Source organism: Branchiostoma floridae, chromosome 4 (genome assembly GCF_000003815.2).
Source record: "Branchiostoma floridae strain S238N-H82 chromosome 4, Bfl_VNyyK, whole genome shotgun sequence".
NCBI lineage: Eukaryota > Metazoa > Chordata > Leptocardii > Amphioxiformes > Branchiostomatidae > Branchiostoma > Branchiostoma floridae.
In genome coordinates, this window is record NC_049982.1 from 9,947,412 (window position 1) to 9,974,026 (window position 26,615).

General features: G+C 40.9%; 4 protein-coding genes and 1 long non-coding RNA gene across 8 annotated transcripts in view; 4 read left to right on the forward strand and 1 right to left on the reverse strand.

The window, feature by feature from the left end:
• Window positions 1–97: 97 nt before the first annotated feature.
• LOC118413927 (medium-chain acyl-CoA ligase ACSF2, mitochondrial-like) lies at window positions 98–8,308 on the forward strand (the record flags this gene model as incomplete). Of its 2 annotated transcripts, none has more annotated exon segments than XM_035817584.1 (16): window positions 98–226; window positions 2,271–2,342; window positions 2,626–2,753; window positions 3,021–3,068; window positions 3,332–3,455; window positions 3,807–3,902; window positions 4,272–4,411; window positions 4,676–4,770; window positions 5,050–5,126; window positions 5,259–5,512; window positions 6,056–6,110; window positions 6,260–6,346; window positions 6,505–6,557; window positions 6,786–6,846; window positions 7,077–7,148; window positions 7,489–8,308. In XM_035817584.1, coding segments are annotated over 16 exon segments (1,557 nt in total), but the record flags the coding sequence as incomplete, so codon positions are not given.
• Window positions 8,309–8,432: 124 nt separating this feature from the next.
• Window positions 8,433–14,524, reverse strand: LOC118413933 (cytochrome P450 2J5-like). The gene is made up of 7 exons (XM_035817598.1): window positions 13,930–14,524; window positions 13,479–13,621; window positions 12,888–13,086; window positions 12,414–12,700; window positions 11,802–11,990; window positions 11,202–11,337; window positions 8,433–9,127 (listed from the first exon to the last, which is right to left on the reverse strand). Exons 1-7 carry the CDS (start codon window positions 14,300–14,302, stop codon window positions 8,946–8,948), a joined length of 1,509 nt encoding a protein of 502 aa, XP_035673491.1. The 5' UTR covers window positions 14,303–14,524; the 3' UTR covers window positions 8,433–8,945.
• A 1,795-nt stretch (window positions 14,525–16,319) lies between these two features.
• LOC118413987 lies at window positions 16,320–17,184 on the forward strand. The gene is made up of 4 exons (XR_004830900.1): window positions 16,320–16,406; window positions 16,559–16,645; window positions 16,832–16,884; window positions 17,130–17,184. It is a non-coding gene; the product is annotated as an uncharacterized LOC118413987 (long non-coding RNA).
• A 3,773-nt stretch (window positions 17,185–20,957) lies between these two features.
• The window catches only part of LOC118413923 (medium-chain acyl-CoA ligase ACSF2, mitochondrial-like), a 37,164-nt gene continuing 31,506 nt past the window's right edge, over window positions 20,958–26,615 (forward strand). For all 3 annotated transcript variants that reach the window (XM_035817579.1, XM_035817578.1, XM_035817581.1), the window contains exon 1: window positions 20,958–21,117. In XM_035817579.1, coding sequence (XP_035673472.1) covers window positions 21,045–21,117 — 73 coding nt within the window. In that variant the 5' untranslated portion in view covers window positions 20,958–21,044. The remainder of the gene's footprint in view (window positions 21,118–26,615) is intronic.
• The window catches only part of LOC118413948 (medium-chain acyl-CoA ligase ACSF2, mitochondrial-like), a 9,804-nt gene continuing 7,475 nt past the window's right edge, over window positions 24,287–26,615 (forward strand). Inside the window, exons 1-5 of the mRNA XM_035817623.1 lie at window positions 24,287–24,402; window positions 24,763–24,858; window positions 25,154–25,287; window positions 25,500–25,594; window positions 25,861–25,937. Of these exons, the coding sequence (XP_035673516.1) occupies window positions 24,295–24,402; window positions 24,763–24,858; window positions 25,154–25,287; window positions 25,500–25,594; window positions 25,861–25,937 (510 nt within the window). The 5' untranslated portion in view covers window positions 24,287–24,294. The remainder of the gene's footprint in view (window positions 24,403–24,762; window positions 24,859–25,153; window positions 25,288–25,499; window positions 25,595–25,860; window positions 25,938–26,615) is intronic.

Here is a 26,615-nt window from a genome sequence, read left to right on the forward strand (position 1 = left end):
ACGGCGATAGCGAGAGCACAGGGAGAGCGCCGTACTATTTAAATTAAATAGTAAGGCGGTACCGGTATTTTATTACATGTACATACGTCCTATCCAGGCAAACCAGTTGGCTGCCGGGCTGATGTCTATCGGAGTAGGCCGTGGTGACGTGGTGGGCTGGGTCATGAGCACCCGGCCGGAGTGGATCGCCTTGTGTTTTGCAGTATCAAAGATTGGCGCCATTGCTGTAAGAACCCTCCATTCATTAGTGATTGATTTTTAACCAATATGTAAGACGCCGCGGTTTTGAGTGTCCCATAAGAATATCATCCATGTGGCAATATCCTATTTCGTCGTTTCGTCGGTCACTCTAATATTCACACACAATGCAACCTTGTGGCCTTGCACTGAGCAAACCAATTAAAAAACACCGAAGTTGACTAAACATATGGTTTACTATACTATCATATTGGTTAATTTGTATAGTATAACGGTGTTTTAATTATCGTGTAAAATTCAACGCCAGTCTCAGTATGTCTACACAGCTACAGTTGGTTTTGTAGTTACGGCGTCATAATCGTCAGTTCATACATCAGGTGAGGTGAGACTACATACATGCTGTGTTGACGACTGATTATGATGCTTAGAAACATATCAGGGAAGAAATTGCCCGCATATGGCAGAATCACCGATAAGGAGATCAGTAAATTTAAAGACAGTAATATGATATTTGCTCATTAGACAGTCGGAACGTCAATGTCAGGACGTATTCTTGTACATTAATACTGTGAGCTTAAGTTATACTAGAGTTCAACAAACCCATCTCTTCGCCAAATAATCATGCCTTTATTTAAGACTTTAAGGTCTTATTCATGTATTACTAAATAGCAAATGACTGCATGAACTGTGTTCCTCACAAATATAACCAAAAACCAGACTGTGACCTGACAGATGACATGGTAGCATCCCTGGTCAATCAGAATTTCATGCTTGTCAAAGACTTTGTCTTCCAGCTCACAAGCTAAAGCTGATCCAGCAAAACATCTGTATACCAGATGTGTCCATAGATATAGGTCAAAATGAGATATATAGAGCACAGTTTATTTCTGTTAATAAGTTTTGCTGCAGTACCTTAGGAAGCCGCTAGGGGGCCCACTATCATAATTTATCTTCGTTTTCCTGACCCCTACCCACCTACCAAATATTATTTTTTCAAGGCTTCTCGAATTATGCATTCCACAAACAAACGGACGCACACACTCGGCCCCCTACCGTCCTAACGGAAAATGCTACGTCAACCATTTTCAAACACAACCTTCCTTTCCGCAACCGCTACTTAAATACTAAATACCATGAAAATCAATACACAGCTTCTTGAGTTATATGCTGTTGGCATGGATTTATGAACTTTCCTCATTAATTATGCAAATTAGCTACCGATTTGCATAATTAGTATTACATTACATAAGTCATCACTCATTCTATCTACATACCGAAAATCCTGATGATCCGTTTACACGTTCTCGAGTTATTCTCGTCCAAAGTTGGAACGGAAATCGGTGCCTGCAGTTCCCAAAAAGCCCCTAGGGGGTCCAAACTCACAGCACTTACTCTCTGTTCCAAGGGCTATCTACCACTCAAAAATCATGACCACAGCATGTCCAGAACACGAAGTGTCAAGATTAAAAGTTTTGCTGCAGTACCTTAGGCAGCCACTAGGGTGCCCATTATCGAACTTGACCTTTGTTTTCCTAACCCCCATTCACCTAACAAATATAATCAGGATCCATTCAAGGGTTCTCGAGTTATCTTGCATACAGACAAACGCACTTACATACAAATCCCGCTACAGCACCGTAGGTAAGAGCCAGGTAAACCATTTTCACACTTGACCTTCCTCTCCATAACCGCTATACACCAACCAAGTTTCGTGAAAATCGCCCAGCTAGATTTTGACTTATGCTGCCCAAAACAAACAGCAAAAAACATACAAAGCTCGCTGCAGTACCGTAGGAAAACGCCAGGTAAACCGTTTCCAAACTTGGCATTCCTTTCGACAAACGCTACACACCTACCAAAAATCACAAAGTTCCATCCACAATATCTCGAGTTATATACTGTTGACCTACATACAGACCCAAGTCCACCAAAAACATACTCTTCTTGGCGAAGAGAAAAATTAGTGCTATGCCTGACTCTCTCATTCACCTATTCAGTGATTGACTTATTCCCTAAAGGTGCAGACTGAAATATCTGTAGACCTAACCACTCCTCTCTGTCCACCTGTACAGATGCCTCTTAGCCCCGAATACTTCTTATGGACGTCTAATAACAAGGAAATAACAGAACATGCGCTTCAAAAGGTAGTGTGGTTTCTATATTTTGTTCCATCCAAATGTTTTTAACTAGAAAAGTAAGCCTGATTTATTAAAATTGCTCGCGCCAAAAAATGAAAAAGATGACATTTTCCAAAATGCCGCATAGTATGAGAAGACACTTTATACCATACAGTCTTGTAGGTAACATGAGCTTGAAGATTTGGCTGAAGATTTGGTTCCGCTTTAAGTTAAACAACACGCTAGACGCATTGTAATAGTCTTAATGGCAGGACTCAAGTTGTACATGTATTCTTTACTTTAAATTCAGGCTAAATTGAAAGTGCTCGTGATGGAAAATCATCCAGCCTCCGAACACTTTGAAGGAACTGTACCATTCCTTTTTAAAATGTTTCCGGAGACAATGTCATCCAACTCAAGGGACCTGGCCATTGAAAAGTAAGTATTGCTTTGCCAATGAAAGTAATAACACATCGCTGCTGATGACTGTTTTACATCGAGGTCTATCAGATAAGGGTATATAAGGGTAGTGCAGAAAAAAAGAAAACTTTTTCGTGAACTGCCTGTCTGTGACAATGACGTCTTTCAATAGTTATCATTTGTTAACGCAACGTGCTAACGTTACATTTTATTCAATGTGCAGTGTGTCACCAGTCTGAAAACTTGCTAAAGATACGTCAACATTTTTGCATTTCGTTTTGATAGGGTACCAAGCTTGTCATCCATTGTCATCATTGGCGACAGGACCCACGAGTAAGTATGGCAAAAATTAATTGATATTTTAAAGTGAAGTTTGGGTTGTCGATGCATCTCTGAAATATTATTAGAGTTTTATACATGAAACGGTTTTTATAGCTACTATGTTTACTTTCAATACCTGCTTCTATCAGTTATATCTGTATTCCAATGGTTTTGTTTTGTCCAGACTGTGCCGATTAGGCAATCACATATTCTATGATTAATTCTGTTTTCCGCTTTGTGGGGTATGTATGTTCAAAGTTTCTGGTCGTTTTCAGAAACGTCTTCTACCACCTTGAAGACATGAAGACTGCGGTTCTTGATGACACCGCCGGGAAGCGCCTACAGCTCGCCCAGCGCCAGACTGATTGTCACGACACGGTGTTCTTGACTTTTACTTCAGTAAGACTTCACACTGTTCCCTTGCGTTTCTGTAATCCCTGTGAAATATAAACTAAAAAGCCGTTCGCTTCAATTGCCTGATGTTAGGCCGATATGCGCCATATGATTAGTAATGAGGATGACATAGCTTGGGAATGAACATTATGGGGAAATTGGTTCACACTAAAAGATGCTGAACAAAACGTTCAAATTACAAATTAATCCAATATTGTTTTTATTCTAGCGTTGCAATAAACCTATGGCAATGAACTCTGACAAATCTGTAACACATCTATACTGAAGTGTTCATATGACAATACAAACATCTGGTTGAAACAGCACTAAACCATGATACTTACGTACATCACACAGGGAAGTACCGGAGTTCCCAAGTGTGTCGAACATAGCAGCCACACGCTCATTAACAACAGCGGCCTTCACGCCAAGACTATTGGGATGAACAACAAGGTACGGTCGATATTTATCGAATTGTTCCCACCGCTGTTAATTCAAATAACATTATTTGGATTCAAGGTTGGCTTTCGTATGTGAAAGACCTTCAGTGTTGAAGCTAACAATCTTCAGGCCTGGCATTTCGGGGCCGAGGGGTTATCCTTTTACCACCCCTAATATGCAGTAGTAGCACGTTGTGTAGCAATTGGTTTCCCGCGAGGGATTAACAGGGGCACCACGTGAAGGTTTGCAACTCGCCCCCAAGGGGATTCAAGGTAATATTGCATTTGTACATACTAGGATCCAGAGATCAGGGTAGTCATGAAACGTAAGAATGTTGCAATGATTTAAACCATGACATGTCTAGTGTCTACCACTCTACAGAACATGGTGCTGCACTCCATAGACTTGACGGAGTTCCCATGGGCCTTCCTGTTTTCCTTAACCGAGGGATGTACACTTGTGTTGCCTAGCGACACCCCGCCCACGGCGTCTGAGGTTTTGTCTGCTCTGTTGGAAGAAAGGTGACAGCATACTATCAAATTGGAGGCAAAAAAAAAGAAAAAAAGGAAAGAAAGAAAAAATACATTCAAAAATGATCACCATCAAACTGTTAGACGTGAGCCGCAGAATCATTATGATGATTAAATGTTTCAATTTTCCTCATGTCCAGGGCAGGTCGCAAGATGGCAGACAAGTGGGCCAAGAAGACTTGCCAGTTTTCCGTATAGCACTGCATGGTGCATGCGTGTAGTTTACAATTAAAAGTTATCACTATTTCTTTCCAGGTGTGAAGCCACGTCCTTTATGTACGTGAAGACGTTGCATGACTTGGTGAATGATCCAGAGTTGAAGACATTTGACTTGACATTCCTGGAACAAGGTATAACAGCGCGCCTTTTGTAACAGTATTATCTACATCACCTCAATGATGTGAATAGAGACCAATATCATTTGTTTTCTACAAAACTGGAACTAGACATTTAGGAATGTATTTAAGAAAAACAGAGTTTCGTAGCGTTAGAATGACTGCTAATGCAAATAATGCGCTAAAGAAAATCTAAATGTTTCCACCAGTGTGGGCCACGCTGAATTGTTTGTCATATACGAGGGTATTGGTCACCATACCAGTAATGACTGCTGAACATCGTCAATCTTTCAGTCACAGTCGGTGGGAATGTTGTATCCAAACGCCTTCAACAGGATGCTGCTACAGTATTCCCTAATGCTGACATACTGGTGAGTAAATTCAGCTAAGGGCAGTAAATGTCATATACAACATGTACTGGCTTGAAGTTTATCCTTTAAACGTTGTCAACAGCGATGGCTGAGACACATTTATGACTTACCTTTTGTCGGCCTTCTCCCAAGACCCTCTACGGAACGACAGAGACCCTACACTTGGCGACGACTATAGCCGACATGACGGACGTACAGCGGCAGTCAACGGTGGGTCATCTGCTTCCCCACCTGGAGATGAAGCTTGTAGACAGACACGGTCAGATCGTCCCCTTACAGCACGAGGGAGAAGTCTGGGTTCGAGGCTACTCTGTGTTCAAATGTTACCGGGGAGATGAAGAGAAAACTGCAGAGGCGAAGACGGCTGAGGGGTGGTACAAAACTGGGTAAGTAATATCTAGATTGGTTAGACCCGCTTTCCACTAGACGGCGATCGCGCTGCGCTCTAACTGCGATCTTTATAGGATATGTGTAACATTCACTTTCACACTGGGTAAATCATACAAAACGTATAAGTGTGACTGAGCAGACAACAAAACACAGAAAGTGTAAAAAGATTTATTTCTTTTCTATACAATTCGTTGAGCGATATGTCAAATTTTAGGTCGCAGAGAGAGCGCGGCGAGAACGCCGTCCTAGTGAAAAGTGGGTATTACAAATAGATAAATGAATGGTGTCGTATTGCATTGATATCATACTTTACAGGTGTACAATGTGCAATGCATGACAACAACTGAATGTTAGTATAAATTCCCAAAGACTTAGCTATTCTGTAAAGAAAGTTAAACGGAATAACTTTTACGGTATTGTCATTGGGGTGGTTTGATCCCGTTTTGGAATGAATCATATATAAATTCACCTGCAGTACATGCTATTGAGTGAATATAGAAAATATCAGTCTGTCAAGCATACTCATTTTTTACTTACAGTGACATCGGAATCCTTGATGAAAATGGCTTGCTGAAGATTGTTGGAAGGATTAAAGTAAGTAGAAATCTACTACTGATTGGATTTTTTGTATTATCCTTTTGATGTATGGTGTCACACACACACAGTGTATGGTGACTTCATTGCTTTGGTACATATTGTGTTTACCGGTGAATTATAAGATGGTATGTACTTCTTACCTTCAGGACGTGATCTTGAAGAACGCTGAAATAGTTTATCCCGCCATGGTTGAGCGAGTTCTGCAGACGCACCCCAAAGTATTGGATGTAAAGGTAGGGACGAAAATCATGCTGATATTCCTACTTCGTTTTTACACTCTTTCTCCAAAACACATAAAACGCAGATTAAGGCCATGGATATAAGCAAATTATTGGGTTTTAAAAACTGGCTTTGAAGTCTTAAGAATCTATTTTCTTCCCTATTTGCCCAGGTCGTTGGTGTACCAGACCCCGCTAATGTGGAGGAGATATGTGCCTGTATCATGTAAGTACCTCTCAGAATTGTTGCTTCGCCATCTATAGGTAGCATGTCTATATAATGCTACACGTCCATTATGTAAAGGCTCCCTCGCTTCATGACGACTTGTAGATACATAGTAGAATATTGTTGACTAAAGTAATGATGAATTTTGTCACAGTGAATCCCCATGGTAGAATTCCTGTAAATTGGAAGACAAAACACTTCTTGATATTTTGCATTTCACGATTACAGCTTGAAGAACGGCCACACTCTACAGTCGCAGGAGATGAGGGAACACTCGGAGGCTAACGGGGTAAATACAGACATGATTTTAATTAATAACACTGGCGTGTAAGCAACTGGATAAAGGATTATTTAGTTCAACACTTATTCCTGTTCACAAACTAACAAAAAAGCATAACATTGTGACTGACTACAAATGTCGATTTGATGTTGCGCAATTGCAACGTACAATAATACGGTACATGGATCGATGCGAATGCACATTAGGGAATAAAATAACCAATTCTAATTCTTTTCTAGTTGCTTGAGGAGTTTACCCCGGGATACTTCGTCTTCATGAAAAGTTTCCCCAAGACTTCGACTGGAAGGAAGGTATGAATATCTTTATGTTTTTAAACATATACATCACCTCGTCTCAGCTCATTTTCATGGCATTCAATACCAATTGGCGGGAAAGAAGAGATGCTCTTGCAAGACCCTCATGCCAACAAGCTGTCATTATATGGCTGACACGGATCCATAGAAAGTGTGATGTGATCGCTAGACAGCGATTCCAGCCAAATGTATGCAGGTATGGGAGTCAGATACTAGTAACTAACTCTGAACCCAAACACATTACAAGCGGGCCCCAAACCGATTATACCCGAGCGGTATCGGCCATAAGTAAGCGACATGAAATACACGACATACAGTCTCTTTGTCTTTACAACAGGTCGACAGGAAGAGAATCCGAGCTCTTGCCATGCAAATGCTGGCCTTACAGGAAGATGACTTGTAAGGGATCCTCCATGACAACATCACAACTGTCGATATCTTGCAAGGGGAAAGTTGTTTTTCAGAGTTCGATATTTCTACACTTCTGTTAGATAACGGTACTCAATATTGTCATCACAATTACTTTTGCTGGTATTTTTGTAAAGGTGACATACAAGAAGTAGTGCAACGTATCATGTTACAATTGTAAAATAATTTTGCAAACTTGACAAACGGTACAGAGCAAGCAGTTTGTTATGGTTTGCTATTTATTAGACGATACCAGTCTCTACTTTAAATTGTCAAAGCTGAAGTTAGGGTTGAATCATTTGATGGAGTCAAACATGTCTATCAAATTACAGATATCCCTACGAGATAGCAATTAATAATCATTCCTACAAAGATACATTTGTAACTTGGCGGCCAGCTTAAACATTTGGAAGCGGTAGATTCTATGCAAGTCTTATGCAGACATATAGGTATCACTCATATGAAAAATTCGTGGAATTAATTACTGGATCTATAGTATCTCATTTACACCAATAATGGTCTTCTTTGAGTGCATTGAGTATTCTTACTAAGGCTTGAGAATATGTAACAAAGTATCATGTACGTTCGTACTCTAAGACTCGTAGGGAGACACACATATTATGTGCTGTTCTATGTTTTGTCCAATTTGAGCAGTTAACAAGACTACTAGTAGTTAGATAGATAGATAAATGATTATCTGTAGTAATGTCATCGAAAATTCTCCTTAGATAAATTGGTTATGTTCTCAATTGGTTATATGTTGTAATTCTTCTTAGCTAAATTGGTTATATTCTCAATTGGTTATATTCTAAATTGGCTATATTCTCTCAGTAATATACTAATTATAATGTAACTAAGTAATAATATACTAAGTAAATAAAATGTAAAGTAGAATAATCACGTGAATAGACTTTATCCTTGTTACCTGAACATCACGTGATATTATTGACCTTTGCATAGGCTATCTATTGGTCATCACAAAGTTAGTGTAACGCGCAGCATTTAACTTTAGCCTAGTGGGCCAGGACCCCAAATTTCAAATATCGGTATCCTCCGAGCGGGCAAATTAACCTTGTGATTTTTTAATATAGTAGAAGGTCTGTGGTGTATAGTTTGATGTGATAGCCATTCTAGTTTGATAGCTGTATACTTCGTCCGGCTATCAACAGTCAAACCTCTCACCCTCTAAATGATCCAGTGATTTCGTGTCTTAAACAAGGGGGAGGGGCAAAAAATCAAACATCCCATTATCACACAATCTAGGACTAGTGCTTTGCTTACGTCGGAACTTCCATACATTACTGATGTAGACAGAGCCTTCCCCAAATTATCGTATTCTCACTCCCTTTCGGACCATGGGCATGATGATGTGTCCATCTTTACGTATCAACGAGAAACGGCACAAAGCTGGAATGGTGCGGGCACCATGCTCAGCGACTTGAAGATCCCTTCGGTGGAAGGTGTAGGGGCGCCCTCTGGCACCTTCAGCGTGAAGTGCTGCAGGATGGCGGAGAACAGGAGGAAGAGTTCCATCTTTGCCAGCTGCTCACCTAAGCAGCTCCTACGGCCTAGAATACAAGAAGAGGAAGACTTTGTTACATGACTACTAGTTACCTTCGCCACAATGGCTTGTACGTCTGTCCGTGGGTAGGGGTCGGGAAAACGAAGGTCAAGTTCGATAATGGCCCCCTAGCGGCTTGCAGGTACTGCAGCGGAATATCCACTTTTGATATCTCATGTTCTGGACATGTTGTGTTCATGATTTTTCAGTGTTTGATAGCCCTTGGGACAGAGAGTAAGTGCTGTGAGTTTGGGCCCCATAGCGGCTTTTTGGGAACTGCAGGCGCCGGTTTCCTTTCAGACTTTATACGAGAATAACTCGAGAATGTGTTGACGGATCGTCATGATTTTTGGTATGTAGATGGCCTAAGTGATGACTTACATGATGAAAAACTAATTATGCAAATCAAAGCTAATTTGCATAATTAATGAGGAAAGTTTATATATCCACTGCACTCCATGATAGGACTTTCAAACTTGTCACATATATAGTTGAAAAAGAGAGAAATGTCAACACATATTGATTATGCAAATGACGACGTCATTTGTATATTTGATTTGGGGCCCCTAGTATGCCATTTGCATAACATTTACAAAAGCTCTTAATATTTCATGGAGGTATGAGGTTGTCGAACTCTAGTTTGATAATATTATTGATAAATGAGTTGTTAGGTCGACCTGTCGAAAAAAATGTTCTGATTTCAACCTTCGGTCCTTATACAATCATAAAAATACCTGTAAAAATGATAAAAAACTAGAGTTCCACGAACACATACCTTTCCCAAATAAACCAGGTTTGTTATTTAGAATGATGTCTGTAGACATAAATGTGCTACTCATTACATTTTATTTCATATGCCTGGAGTTGGTTCATAACATTTCCCCATTGCTTATACAAATTAGATCCCTATTTACATAATGATATTAGATTGTATCAAGCATCACTTATAAGCTATCAGCACACCAAAAATCATGATGTTCCTTTCAACCCTTCTTGACTTATTCTCTTTAAAAGTAGGAAACTGAACCGGCTCCTGTAGTTCAAGAAAAGACGTTGGCGGACCCAAACATACACTCTTGCTCTCTGCCACCTAGCCATTAATTTGCATAACAAGTATCTCATTATATAAGTTTTTACTTAAACAAAAATAACCAAAATCATGACGATCCGTCAACACGTTCATATTTTTCCATTAATCATGCAAATGAGATCATCATCTGCATAATTAATATGTGTTGATATTTCTTTCTTTCTCAGCTACAAATGTGACAAGTTTGAAAGTTCATAAAGGAATGCAGTGTATTTACAAACTTTCCCCATTAATTATGCAAATTAGCTGTCGATTTGCATAATTAGAATTCCATCATGTAAGTCTTCTCTTTGGCTATCTACATACCGAAAATCATGACGATCCGTCAACACGTTCATATTTTCTCATTAATTATTCTAATGAGGCCGTCATTTGCATAATTAATATGCATTGATATTTCTCTCTTTCTCATCTATATATGTGACAAGTTTGAAAGTCCTATCATAAAATGCAGTGGATTTATAAACTTTCCTCATTAATTATGCAAATTAGTTGCAAATTTGCATAATTAGTGTTCCATTATGTACATTGTTACTTGGGCTATCTACATACCAAAAATCATGACGATACATCAACACGTTCTCGAGTTATTCTCATCCAAAGTTTGAAAGGGAATCGGCGACTGCAGTTCCAAACAAGCCGCTAGGGGGTCCAAACTTACAGCACTTACTCTCTGCCCCAAGGGCTATCTACCACTTAAAAACGATAACCACAGCATGTCCAGAACACGAGATATCAAAAATTGAGCTACTGCTGCAGTACCTTAGCAAGCCGTTAGGGGGCCCATTATCGAACTTGACCTTCGTTTTCCCGACCCCTACCCACCTACCAAATATTATCGGGATCCATCCAAGGGTTCTTGAGTTATGCTGTTAACACACACACACACACAGACAGACTCACAAGCCCAAAACATAACCTTAGCCATTCTGGCAAAGGTAATGACCGTAGACTGTTCACAACCTTGCCGTCCTTATATAGATTTACTTACCTGTAGAAAATGGTAGGAATGACGGTGGGTTCTTCACAACTTTGCTCTCCACATCTAGGAACCGGTTGGGGTCGAAAATTTCCGGGTCGGGCCATGCCTCAGGGTCCATGTGGACAGACCTCAGGTTCGGAGCCAGCTAATGTGGTTTTGGATAAAACAGTTCTCAGTGTAAACAAGGCAGCTGTCACGAGCGACAGTTTGATAATATGTTTCAGATGTTTCATGAATATTTCATACTATCATGTCTGGATTCAGAAGAAAAATAGACCAAGCCTTAGAAACATTCCGAAAGTAAAATAGACCAAGCCTAGGAAACATTCAGAAAGAAAAATAGACCAAGCCTAAGAGCAAGAAAAATAGACCACGCATAAGAGCTTTGGGCTGGACTGGGCATCACAAGTATCAACGAAACAAAAATGGTAGCTGATATGGCGTGGAGGTTGGGTTAAACATCGAGTCATCTGCCATTGATATAAAGTTTCGACATATCGTGTTTGTACCACGCCATTCGCAAGTTTGGAGCCATGGGGATATTGTTTAGGTTGTCGTCAATAAACTCCCTGAAAGTGTAGAGTCATGTTATAGAGTAACTAAGATTACATAAGTTCCCTTTGCGATGTCGAAACCACGGAAGCGGGTTGACTCAGCGGCCCACCGACCGAACAATACAGGTGAAATATGGCGGATCCGCTGGGTCTCCATGATGGTGGCGGTGGTGAAGGGAAGCTGGTCTCTGTGTGCCAGGCTCGGCTTGGTGGCGCCGAGCACACTGTCAAGCTCAGACTGGACCTGCATGGTAGATACGAAAATACAAACAAACCAGAAACAAACGCACTGAACTAAATCTATATCAGACATCTCATCCTCAATAAGTGATAGTGGCGTTTGTCTGTTTGTCATATTGCCAGCCAAATCTAAGTCTACCAGGATTCATTAACTTAAGGATGTCCAGGGTAACCAGGCAGAGTATTGGCAAAGTAAAAAGTCACATGGCTATCAGTACAGCTGCTCTTTTTGTCACCCATAAAGTGTGCATGTTGGAAAGAAATTATTGCAACAATCACTTTTTATAGGCCTGGTAACGAGTCACAAATGTGCTGAGCTAAAAAGGTAATGAAAACAATAGTGTTGAAATCCTCCCCGGTTTCCCGTATTAGCGCTGAGTACATTTAGTAGATACATAAAAATGCAGCGACAGTCATTGTCTCCAACCTTCTGCTGAATATCCGGATAGAGGATCATGTAGAGCAGGGCCCACGTCAGTGTTGCAGCCGTGGTGTCCATCCCTGCCAGAAAGAGGTCCTGAATAATGTACACCACGTTGTCTTCCTTCAGCCAGGTACCGCTCCCATCCTGCTGGGCCAGCTGGAGCAGACAGTAGTCTATGAAGTCTCGTGGATCCTCTGGGTTCAGATTCAGGCGGTGTCGATCTATTTCTTCTCGGATGAACTGCTGCACTTTCTTGGAATAGAACTTCTGTCCCGCAGCTGCATCCTGAACTGTGTTGCAAAAATAAACAGTTCAGGAGTGTAGCAACTAAATGCTGTTTTACTTAGAATGTTGTTCTAAGCCATCTAAACCCGGTGACTAGCAGGAGGCTGACTCTTACTGTACGTACGTTTTTATCCACTATTACATCTGTATGTATTGAATGCATTGTATAAGACGACTCGAATTAATACTCACCTATAGGAAAGTAAGTGATAAAAGGGACTTTCCATTTTGCCATCTCCGCTCCAAGGTTCTTCATTGTCGTCTGCAGATGTTGGAATCTGGTATCTCCGTAGTCAAACCGTTTCCCGAAGACCAGGGCGCAGGTGATGTTTCCTGCGGCGGTTGCCAGGTCGGCTGAGACGTCAAACGGCTGCTCTCTGTACCCGGAGATCTTTTGAGAGGAATGAATTATTCACTAACCTGGCCATCCTCCTACGCAGGGTACATCCAACAGCCAAACGGCCTGTCTGACCCTGCTCTTTAGACCGTCACTCTTAGTTCCTGTGGACGTCCCCCCAAACCAGCTGTCAGCCAATCAGAGAATAGGCTTTCCGTTTTCAAAAGCTGTCTCGCATGTACATGTATAAGGGTAACCTCATTAATATTTATAAGCAGGGCGGTCAGGAACTAAGGATGGCGGTTGAAAGAGCAGGGCACATCCAGACAGGCCGTTTGGCTGTTGGATATACCCTGCGTAGGAGGATGTAACTTGGCTGTCTGCTGTCACAACTGACAGTGGATAGAAGAGAAATGGGAGAAAAACATACACATAAACTTTCATACCCTGACACAAATAGAACGTGCCTCCTCTTGAATTTGATCTTGAATGCTCCCTCGGCCCATCTTTACTCCCAGTTGTCTGAAGACGCTGGTTGCAAACCTCCGCCGTTTCTTGAAGATTTCACCGTAAGGAGCCATTATGATGTCTAACCATGCAAAAACAAGACAGCATTTGTTCATTTACTTTACGTTATGGACGACATGTAGCTTCTTTGTTTACCTTGTTGCATTGGGAATGACATCATGAGCATTGGTGCAAAACTCCGGCCCCACCTCGCTTAGAAACATGTGCATGTAATTTCAGGTCATTGGCTTGTAACACCAGGGCACAGGGTCCCGAAATATTTGACAGGAAGACCAGAAGAAGAAGAAACAAGACAAAATAATAACAATGTATTTCACTCCCATACCTACTAACGGTTTGGTGAGTGAAATATAATCATACAACACCTACCTTGACCATCTCCGGTAATTGCCGAGGTACATGCGTCAAACCGTGTAGAAAACACCTCCGCCTCCATCATTTCTTTGAGAGCATCGTATCCACTCACAACATACATTTCATCCCAAAAAATCTTGACGTGGTAAACGTCACCAAGCCCTCTGGCCCATTTGTCAAGCTGGAGCCGAACGTCTGCCCTGAACAGAGTTGGGAGGTGGTGCAGCAGAGGCCACCCTCCGGGCACCGACGGAGGCAGGTTCCCGGGCATCTGACCCTTACGTAGTAGCCTCACGGCCAAAAGGAAGGTGACAATAAAGACCAGCAGGGTAGACACGTCTAGAATGGTGAACGGGAAACGGTGTGGGAGCATGAAGACCTGCGCCATTGTTTTCGCCTAGTAGTCTCTTTCAGACTTCAAGGGTTGTTGGGAATAATTAAGTAAATAGACTTGATAATTTGCCAGAGGAGTTTGCCGGCGATATAGTTACAATTTGCAACCTCCAGTCGAATAAGGAAAGCCCAGTCTCCTACCAAGTATGACTATTTTGGCCCATTTCTACAACATTTTCACCCAACCGGGAAGTCTGGTAGAGACTAGTGGTTAAGTAACACAGTGTAAGCCGCGTGTGAAAAAAAGATACAGAAACCCTTATATTTATGTATACTCAGGCCGGGGAAGAACAACTGTTGGGTGTTGGCGGGTATCGGGTGTTGAGATGGGCATGGGGTGTGCTTGTTGCGCATTCATGGATAATTCCCAATTATTACGGGCAATACTGTTAGCTTGGTAGTTTCTTCAGGTACATCTTGAGACTTGAGACTCACTTTGTTTCGGTTTTCCAAACACTTCCTCTCATGTTTTTTTTATTTTCTAACTTAGATTAAAGGCTCATTAGTTTTGAATTTTACGAAGATTGTTGTTTCCATTTATCAATGTTTGTTTTTGTAAACCTTCACCTTTGTCATACAACTTTAAGTACGTACTGCATTGCTAAAAAGATGCGGACGGAAAACGAACTTCTTGTTAAAGAAATAGATCTGGTCCTACTATTACACACGGACAGCTTTGACTCTGTTCTTGGCGTTTATTCACAGAGTTTGGAAACTCGATAACTTATCTCTGGCGTACTTTGACACAATGTACACAAAAAGATCGACACATACTAATCACCTTGAATTTTGAGGCCGGACTAGGTCTTAGACCACTCGTACCGAAGGTCATGGAAGCAACGACCGTTCTGCATAACTTCTCGCCGGTGGAATGACTTGCAATTCTATAAAGTCTTTCAGCTAAGCCTTCTTACATAGCAGTGCATAGACCAAAGCATTACATAGTCGTTATAAAATTGATGATAGGTATTTTGATGAAACCAATTTCTAAAAGTTGTGAAATATTGACGCAAGTTATTTTCTCATTCACTACGTCTCCTCTCTTGGTCTTCTGACACAGTTGCTGATAGGACGAAAGCATAAAAAATTTAATCTTTATTCTTTATATGTAAAAAGACTCTGGAGACGGCACGGTAGGGGCTCTGAAAAGATAAATATCACAAGCAGTTAAAGATGCATGAATAAAAAAAATACGATTGGATATTTGGACTTAATTGGAACAATAGCGGCACTAAGGACATTGACGCTTCAAAGCGAAATTGATGTTTACTGAGAAAGTCAGCGCCTGTAACCTCGACTAAAGGCCTTTATGTTGAAACAGATGTTTTTTGTGTGCAATATAATTCATATTCTTTAAAACAGGATACATATTGCGTGTAGCGTGGACAGAACAAAGTGAGTAACTGACGACAAGGCACCAGTTTGAATGTTTGATTTTATTCACCAGGAAAGCCGCAGCTCTGTAACAGGAAGGAAGGGGTGACGTCATTAGGCAAGGCTCATCCTCGGCCTCCAGACGCAGTTCTCGGTCGAATGACGCTGTTTCTGAGGATAAATTACTATATTCTATACAATTCGTTGAGCGATATGTCAAATTTTAGGTTGCAGAGAGAGCGCGGCGAGAACGCCGTCCTAGTGAAAAGGGGGTATCACAAATAAATAAATGAATGGTGTCGCATTGTATTGTATTGGTATTGTACAGCTGTACAATGTGCAATACATAACAACAACTGAATGTTAGCATGATTTTGAAAAGACTAAAGCTATTCTGCCTAGAAAATAAAAGGGAATAACTTTTACAGCATTGTCATTAGGGTGATTTGATCCCGTTTTTGGAATGAATTGTATATAGATTGACCTACAGCACATACTATTAGGTGAATATAGAAAATTAAGGTCTGTCAATTAATTGCAAGTTTACATAAAGAAATAAACATAAAACTGTCATATGTCGCATATTCGACATGTAGGATTCATTTCGCTAGCGCACAGATAGGGACTTGGAATGTAATGTTATGTAAGTTACTCATTGTTTTACTTACAGTGACACCGGGATCCTTGATGAAAACGGCCTGCTTAAGATTGTCGGGAGGATTAAAGTAAGTGAAAATATACTACCGATTTGAAAGTTGTATTTTTCTTTTCATAAAAGAATTATGGTCTCCACACAAAATGTATGGGGAATTAATTGCTTCTGTAGCTACTGTGTTTACCGGTGATGTATATGATGGTTTTTAATTCTTACCTTCAGGACGTGATCTTGAAGAACGCTGAAATAGTTTATCCTGCCATGGTTGAGCGAGTTCTGCAGACGCACCCCAAAGTATTGGATGTAAAGGTAGGGGCGAAAATGATTATGATATTCTTACTTCTATTTTTACACGCTGTCTCAAAAACGCATAAGACATAGCTTAAAGCATTGGATTCAAGCAAATTTGCAAGGTAACGAGTTTTAAAACTTCATTTTAACGTTAACATTTGGCTTTTAGATCATAAGAATGAATTTTCTTCCCTATTTGCCCAGGTCGTTGGTGTACCAGACCCCGCCAATGTGGAGGAGATCTGTGCCTGTATCATGTAAATACCTCTCAGAATTATTGTCTCGCCATCTATGATCATCTTTAGGTAGCATTGTGCTACATGTCAATAATGTAAAGGCACCCTCGCTTCATGACGACTTGTAGATACACCGTGGAAGTAATATTGTTGACAAAGAGTAATGATACATTTTGCCCGTTAGTAAATCCCTATGATAGACTTTCCTAGTTGTTAATTGGAAGAAAACGAAACACTTCTTGATATTTTATATTTCACGATTACAGCTTGAAGAACGGCCACACTCTACAGTTGCAGGAGATGAGGGAATGCTCTAAGGCCAACGGGGTAAATTACAGACATGATTTGATTAATAACGGTAGCATGGAAGCAAGTGGAGTATTTAGCTCTACCCCTATTCCTGGTCACAAACCAGCAGAAAAAACATAATCCTTCTGAAGGAAATGATATACTCAGTAGTTGTGACTGGCTACAAACGTCGATTTGTTGTCGCGCGACATACATGGATCCGGATGCACTAATGATTCTGGTATCTATTTTCAGTTGCTTGAGGAGTTTACCCCGGGGTACTTCGTCTTCATGAAAAGTTTCCCCAAGACTTCGACTGGAAGGAAGGTATGAATATCTTTATGTTTTTAAACATATATGTATATCACCTCGTCTCAGCTCATCAGCATGACGTGCAATACAAATTGGCGGGAGAGAGGAGATGCTCTTGAAAGACCCTCACGCCAACAAGCTGTCATTACATGGCTGACACGGATCCATAGAAAGTGTGATGTGATCGCTAGACAGCAGTTCCAACCAAATGTATGCAGGTTTGGGACTCTATACACCCGCGTGGTATCGGCCATAAGTAAGTGACATGGTTGTTTTGAAATACACTACATACTATCTCTTTGTCTTTACAACAGGTCGACAGGAAGAGAATCCGAGCTCTTGCCATGGAAATGCTGGCCTTACAGGAAGATGACTTGTAATGCCTAGGTTACACATAGCCGAATTTGGCTCCCGACTCTCTCCCGACTATGGTTTAGGAGTGATTCGGGAGCTAGTCGGCTGTAGTCGGCTGGCGTTCGGCTGAGTCGGATGGCGTTCGGCTGGCGTTCGGCTGAGTCGGCTGGTGTTCGGCTGCTCCATCCGAATGTTTTGAAATGTTCAAAACATTCGGCTCTGAACGGCAACTCTGGAATGGGTCGGTTGGTGGTCGGCTGGTGTTCGGCACGGTCGGCTAGTGTTCGGTTGGTGTTCGGGAGTAAGTCAGCAGTCAAATTAAATCTTAACCACGCCATAAACATTGCTGATTTACTCCCAGCTTGTTTCCAACTTACCTTAAGATTCACCCCAAGAACTTAGCCAAATCTCTGCTAACTCATTCCCAAGAAAAAAGACTATTGCCAGAACGTAGACGAATCACTCCCGAACTTCACACGACCGACATCCAGCCAAAAACAAAAAAGACCCATAAATGCCGCACTGGAGCTATGTGTGATCTAAATTTGATCTCTTGATGATGTTTACAAATAGAACAAAGGACATTCTTGATTAAAAACTAAAATGAGCACTCTTTTGAAAATCGCTGATTATGTCTATTTCAAGTCGAAAAAGGGTCGGCAATCGGTTGGGGATTAGTCAGGAGTGATTCGGCAGTCTGCGGCTAGAGGTCGGGATGGTTGGTGATAGGTTAGTTTAATAGTTAGCATTTGGGACATAGTCGGGAGTAAGTCATTTACTGGTCGGGAGGTGTTCGGGACATGTTCGGCGCAAAAAAATAGGCGTGGCCTAAACTGGTCAGACTACTCCCGAACTACTGCCGACTTGGGTCGGCTAAGAGTCGGCTAGTGTTCGGGAGCCAAAGTCGGCTATGTGTAACCTAGGCATAAGGGATCCATGACAACAGCACAACTGTCGATCTTATGCAAGGCCAAGGGCAAAGTCGTTTATCAGGGTTTTATAGTTTTGTTAGTAAACGTTAACGTTACTTCTAGACATATTTCAATATTGTCACAAAGAACATCTTGTCATATTGTAATCACATTTACCTTTGCTAGTATTTTTTGTGCCAAGAAGCAATGCAACGTTTGTTCCTCTTTGATAGCCTATCATCATTTGATTGTAAAATATATTGGCAAACGTGACAAACTATACAGAGTAGGCACCTAAAGTTATTATTATTATTAGATGGCTATCTGCTTTAAATTGTAAATGCTGAAGATGGGATTGAATCATTTGATGGAGTCAAGCCAAACATGCCTATCAAATTACAAATATATCTACAAAGCTTAAACATTTTGAAGCGCCGGTAGATTCTATGCAAGTCTTATGCAGACGTATTTTTCGACAATTGATTATCTTCTTGTGCATTGATTATTCTTACTATGGATTGAGAATATGTAACAACGGATTAAGTATGTGTTACGACGCGAAAGAAACGCGCATTATGTTCTGTTCTATGTTTTTCCTATTCGAGCGGTTAATAAGTTAGACTACTTGTAGTCGACAGATAGATGGATAAAAAAATATAATATAGAGTAACTAATGTCATCAAAAATTCTCCTTAGCTAAATTGGTTATATTCTCAAATAGTAATGTAAATAGTAACGTAAAGTGGAATGATCACGTCAATATGCATCAACTTAATCATTGTCACCTGAACATCACGAAATACAATTGACATTTGCATAGGACAGGTTATCACAAAGTTAGTGTAAAGCAGGATGTAGTATCCCCTTAACTTCCGTCACAATTTTACGTGATTATAACATTTATAACAGATTCTGTGGAAATAAAAAGACGGGTAAACAAAGAAAAGACATTTTTCTCCCTTCTGTTGGAGGATGTTTTTAATGTACTCAGTCTGGGACTAGTGCCGCCTTGCTTACTTCCATACATTTTCTTTGCTGATATAGATAGCGCCTCCCCCCAATTATCGTCTTATCCCGTCCCTTCCGACCATGGGGATCACTAAGGGATCATTGTGTATTTATATTTACGTATTAACGAGAAACGGCACAAAATTGGGAAGGTGCGGGCACCATGCTCAGCGACTTGAAGATCCCTTCGGAGGAAGGTGCAGGGGCGCCCTCTGGCAGCTTTAGTGTGAAGTGCTGCAGGGTGGTGGGAACAGGAGGAAGAGTTCCATCTTTGACAGCTGCTCACCTAAGCAGCTTCTAAGGCCTAGAATATAAGCAAAGCAAAATATAAGATGAACGAATAAGATATGTTCCTGCTGTTCCAATAGAGCTGCATTTCCAAAAAGCTGCTAGGGCGGGAGCGAACACTTCATGAGCCAAGGAGAATTGTCTACCATTAAAAGTCGATCATTTAAGACAACAGGACAAGAAGACAGACGGACATACAGAGACATAAACACACACGCACGAAAACAAAGCCTTCTTGGAAGAGGTAATAAAGACCAGTATGATAGACAATAGGCACTTAATGACAACCTTCCTTTTAACACTACTTACTTCGTCAGCTCGGACATTGCCCTCGGACTGTCCTTAAATGATGTCAAGGCCGATTCAGGCCAAAGACCAAACAAACGTATGTGCACATTACTCAAGCAAAGCAGCTCGCACTCTCGCCAGCACAAAACGCCTTTCCTCGTCTATCACTACTTGGTGATCCTATAGGAAAACCACTCAAGGTAGGTCTACATATTGCGTATCATTTAAGTGCTAAGCCCGAGGTCACAAAGTCTGAACGCAAGCTGAAGGGCCGTGGTAAAAATTAATTGAAACGACAAGTCTATTTTGGTTAGGGAAATCAATAGATGAGAGGGGCTATGTTAGCAGTGATTGGAAGTCAAATTTTGACTCCCTAACAATTTTAACTTCACATACCAGTCCCCGACATACCCATAAGTTATGACTCACTCCAGAAATTTTGACATATACCTCCTAGCTAATTCGGGGAAGGTTTTGAATGAGTGACCGGGCCTTACGTAAAACTAGTTTTGTTTCCCGTCACCACGTTGAAACCTACAGGACGAAAGGTTGTCCAGCTACTTATTTCAACAATAGTCGAGCACTTGCCCTGTCAATCATTTCGCCATGTTGTGTGTCAGATTTAAGAGTCTACTTCTTTACAGCAAACACCATGAGTTACATGCGGGGCGCTACCGATGACCCTCTCCTTGACGTGACCTTCGGACAGCTGCTGGACGACACGGCGGCACGATGGCCGGACAGAGAGGCGTATGTGTTCAAGAAGACAGGTTCAAGGGTCACGTTTGCCGACATACAAGAAAAGGTCCCCAAAATATAATTTTTACTGGTATTATTATATTTCAGCCATACCATATGGTATGGTGAAATATATTGTATTTGTAATGTTTCTTCTTTCTTTCTCCTGTCAATTCTTCAAAATACGGGATCTCCGTCGTTCCTGGACCGAATGACTTGAAATTTTGCACAAGGGTAGAGTGGGCCAATACGCCTAGAAGGAGTTTTTATTTTTATTTTTTCACATCTGCCCCTAAAATGAGTTTATTGAGTTTTTTGGGGGCAATTTTTAGACCCAAACTGTATATTTTGTCCCTTGTACCCTGGTATTACATCAGAATGACCTGAAATTTGGTATAGAGGTGCCTTGATCATATGCGCACATGGATTCAATAACACTTTTGGCATACAGTACAACAAAATGCGTAATTTTGCGATTTTTTGGCCATTTTTTGACACATTGTTTTGGCTCCTGTACACTGGTTTTGCAACCAAATGACCTAAGTTTTGGTACGGGCCTAGGGGTGCACTAGATTTCATTAAAATGACCCATGCATTATTTCTGGCATGAAACACTTCAAAGCGATTTTTGGGTTATTTTCAGATGGCCACAGGGTCAATCACCTCAAGGTCGTTGACCCCATTTTGAGGCGTTCTCACTTGCAGAACGGTATGCCAGTATAACTTAATTAAAAAGGAAACCAATCGCTTTTTACATGGGGTGTGCTGAAATGGGGTGTCCATTCTTGCACAGGAGGATTTTGTAAGATTCATTTTTGGGTGAACCGTCATTAGTAAAAGTGATTTTTCAAATGGGTTAGTTTGTTGTTGCATGTGGAGGAAGATGGCTGAAATACGCTGTAGTTGCTCTCAAGCAAATGTCAGCCTTTCTAGTTTCTTTACACGAATCCGTAATGTTTTTTTTTTTGTATACCAAAAATAATCAGTAGAAATATTCTTCATTTTGATCAATGTTGTCATCCCTTGTCCCTTCAGGCAACCAGACTGGCAGCAGGACTGAAGGCCATAGGTACGGCACGAGGGGATGTAGTCGCCTGGCTCTTCGGCCACCGCCCGGAATGGATCTACTTGTACTTCGCCGTGGCCAAGTTAGGAGCTATTGCGGTCAGTGAATCCCTGGGTGTATTATTGAGTCCCTTCTGTTGACTTCCAGAATAATGATGACGTCTATATTTTCATAACGGGAACAGTCCAAATTTTTATGTTCAAATTAGAGAAGTGGTGGCGATTGGAAACGAAAACATCTCAAGTTCTCTACATCTCTAGTTACTCAAGCAACTGGATATGGTTTTGTTGCTTAAGTAACTATTGTTTGCGTATCGTATTATCTGGATGTCCCTACATCGACATGTCAGAGATAATTATTAACGTGTATTGTTGCCATTTACAGTTTCCATTGCAGGAGGAGCGTGTCGGGCGGAGTGTGGAGACGATGAATTACTTCCTGAATAAGGTGATGATGATCGTTTGTCGTTGGAGAATATTGTACTAAATTCAAGTGATTTACATATAATGTACCGATTACGCTTGACAGCTACGCTGTACGTTAAAGCCCCCATGCAACGGCCTATGCGAATTTTGAGAAATAAATGAGGCTAACCATGTGTAACACGGAAATAAAGTCCTTCTTGACGAAGCGCCACCTATTTTGCACGCACAAAGCAAAAACTGCACCTCCGGCTCACATTTCTCAAAAGTGCGGCTGGACCGGAAGTGACGTCACACGGGGCAATCTCACAAATAAGCAAAGAAAATAAAACTTTTCAAACCCGTTGCACTGGGGCTTTAAGTCCCGCATTTTAATACACATAGCCGAATGTACATGTAGCCTCCCAACCTTCCCCCGACCATGGTTGGGATGGTTCGGGAGCTAGCTCGGCTCCATGTCGGTGGGATTGTATTGGCTAGTTTGAAATTTTCAAACCATTCGGATGTAGACGGAAGTCTGGTGTTGGCTGGCGTTCGGTAGGACGTCAGCGGTCATATTTGACACCGACCTTACTAACGTTACCAGAACGCGCGTGTGCTAACAATCCCCGACCTCCATCCAACCGACACTCAGCTAAAAATATGGGTAACCCTAAAAGTTGACGCTGACAGTGATCTCGATTTGTTCTCTCGATGATGTTTACGACAAAATGTATGGATTATTTTGTTTCGCAACGAAAATTCTATATCTTTGAAAATCGCTGGTTTTGTCCATTCTAATTCGTGAGAGGGTTGGCAATCGGTTGGGAATCAGTCAGGAAGAACACGACAGTCTGCGACCAGAGATCGGGAAGGTTATGGGTAGGTTAGAAAGCATAAGTGCTAAATTAGGATATGCGTGGAAGATGGTAAGGACATGTTTGGGACATGTTCGGCTCTGAGAAATGAAATAAATCTGGTCAGACTGCTCACGACCATCCGCCAGAGCCAACCATTTTCGGCTAGTGTTCGGGAGCCACGTTCGGTTACGTGCAACCGGGGCTTAAAATGGCATGCAGCATTGCGTGGGGAAAATAGATTTTATTTTTCAGTATCTTTGTTGTCCTTAGACTCGAGTGAAGATCCTCATCATGGGTGACGATTCAGGAACCGAGAAGACAGACGTCAAGACTTCTTTCCTGTTCACTTTGTTTCCGGAAGTTAAAACAGCGGAACGTGGGATGTTGCAGATGGAAAGGTCAATAAGATCTATTACAACATTAGTAGAGCAATCAAACAACGTAATCATTTTCATAATCATCATGATTACAATGAAGATTCTTGCGTTTCATGAAAATGAAAATGGTGATGAAAATGAAAATGTAATTGGCGCTGAGTGCTATGATATATAGTCGACACTTGTAGCTTTGTTTTGCATCCAGGATCCCTACGTTAACCAGCATCATTGTACTCGAAGATCAGGGCACGGGGTAAGTAGTTCATATGTACACCAAATAGTATTGGTTTTATATCCTAAGTATTAGTATTGGGTTGTCCAACCCATTTTTTGGACATCCTAGCTACGGTGGACGTCGAAACTAAGTATATAACTAGCCTTGCATGGTGCTAGCTACATTGCCGTGCGCATTTAGAGCTTTTATCTAGTACTGATTTTCATATAGCTTCAACCGTATCTTTGATTGTGCGGCGTCACATTACAATATACAAAGACTGTAATTTGCACGACTTGTGCTCATGAAGAATCGGTGCCTACACCATGGAGGAGGTACAGAGGCTGGGGAATGACGAGTCTCTCCTGGCTGAAGTCAGGACTCTACAGGACCAGCTCAGCTGCCGGGACACCTTCATGTTGGGATTCACTTCGGTCAGTCTAAACTATGACTAACATTGCTGAATGGGACAACTATTGCACATATATTGGTACATGTACTTTAAGTAAACCTGCTAGCTTATTTGAATTTACATATCAGAAGCTGATCAGTCTTCAATTATCTCAATGCTAAATATATATCATGACTTTCTTCTTCACACTTTCACTTTAAAGCGTTGCAGCTTCCGTTGCCTTAATTTATTACTATTATAGAAATCTTTATTGACACAACCAAAGTAAAGTCACTTTCGTAACGTTTATTACAACTACATAGACTACACATATATGGATATCTATAGATATGAATAAGTCAACATGTTGAGTCTAGCGTGTCATTTACACTTTCATATACAGGGAAGTACCGGCCAGCCGAAGTGTGTTGAGCTGAGCACTTACGCTATTCATAACAACATCCGTTTTATCGGCAAGGCTATCGGTATGCCGAAAGAGGTAAGCCAGGGAAAAAAGTATCCATTCAGAAATATTTACTACTCAGTCAATAGTCAAGAGAATTAAATAGATAACGTTGAATACTGAACTTTCCGTAAAAGTAATGCTATATAACTCTCTCTCTCGTGCGCAGATACGTAAATAATTTTAGGTACATACTAGTAAGATATGTTCACAAAACAAAAGTCAACAACAGCCAAATATAGCGAAAATACATATTCTTTCATAAATCTTGTATCTCAAACTACGTACACTTATCTCCATCGATGGTTCTGTCGTTCTGTCCCGGTGCCAGGGAACAGCACTCTACCCGTACCTGACATTCCGGTTCGCTGTGATCTACCCCTTCACGGCGGGGTGTGCACTGGTTGTTCCTGCAAGCTCGTCACCGTCGTCTCGAGAAATGTTGGAAATACTCCAAGAGGAGAAGTATGTTTCAGTGGAACTTTTTTGTTATTTGCAATATATTTTCAGTTGTCAAAGCATGACTGTAACCTGGATGCCATCTTATTTGATTAACCGAGGCTGTCATACTAGCTTCCTCACATTTAATGTTTAAGGAGCGAGCAAATATTTGCTTGCGTCATGCACATGCATAATTTAACTGTTGCTGTGATAGTCCCAATTATTTCTTCTTTCAGGTGCAAGGCGATCGGCATATTATATCTGAAAGAATGCCATGGCTTGTTTCATGATCCACACCTCGGTGATTACGACCTGTCTTCGCTTGACCGAGGTAATGACTATACATGAAAGCCTCGAGCCTGAATAGACGTTCAAGAAAACATTTGTCACATTTTTTCACACATATTTCACTTGATATATTATATCATTACTGAAGTGCACATTATTTTCGTATGTTTTTAATATTAAATATAATATTTGCTATAGCATTTTAGAAACGGATGTTTTCAGGAAGGCATTAACCGACCGCCTACTTCTAAAGATAAGTACATGCATGTTTGTTTGAAGTATCTAAATATCGTACATTTGTTTTTACAGTGCTTGTCACCGGCAATGTTATGCCAAAGAGTCTAGTTGATTATGCTGCCAAAGTCCTGCCGAATGCAACGATGTTTGTTAGTGTCTCCTCATTTACTAATTAACTTTAGCTAGCCCACTTTTGTGATACTATGACTGACAATACCTCCGCTGCTCTTGGTCAATGTCAGGATATGAATACCATATTGCGAACTTTGCAGTGAGAAAGACAATGCTATTGTCTACAGTATACGGATGCTTATTCATTAGGTGACCTTTGGAAGATGAATAGTGTTAGGAAGCGTAGCATACTGTTCCGTTAGCCTCTTAATGTATTGGTGAAATAGTGCAATGGAAATTAATGTTCAACTAGAGTTCGGCGACCTCATACCTCCATGAAATTTTAGAGCTTTCGTAAATTTCATGCAATTGACTAACAAATTAACATAATTTATGCATGGTGTTGTTCATCATTGACTAACATACACATGTCACAATTATAAAATTCCCATTATTAATCATAAAGTGGTTTTGCAATTTTTGCATAACTTATGCAAATAAGTTCCTCATTTGCATATTTGTTATCTGCATATGTTCCACCGATTATAATTAACAAGTGTTACATTTATCGAAGTCCAGTTATTGCAAACAATGGAATTATACAATTTCCTCATTAATTATGCAAATTAAGTCCTCATTTGCATAAGATGCATATCATTATGACACCTTTGCCCAAGCTACCTGCATGCCTGTAGTGATGCCGATCCGTCGTTCCT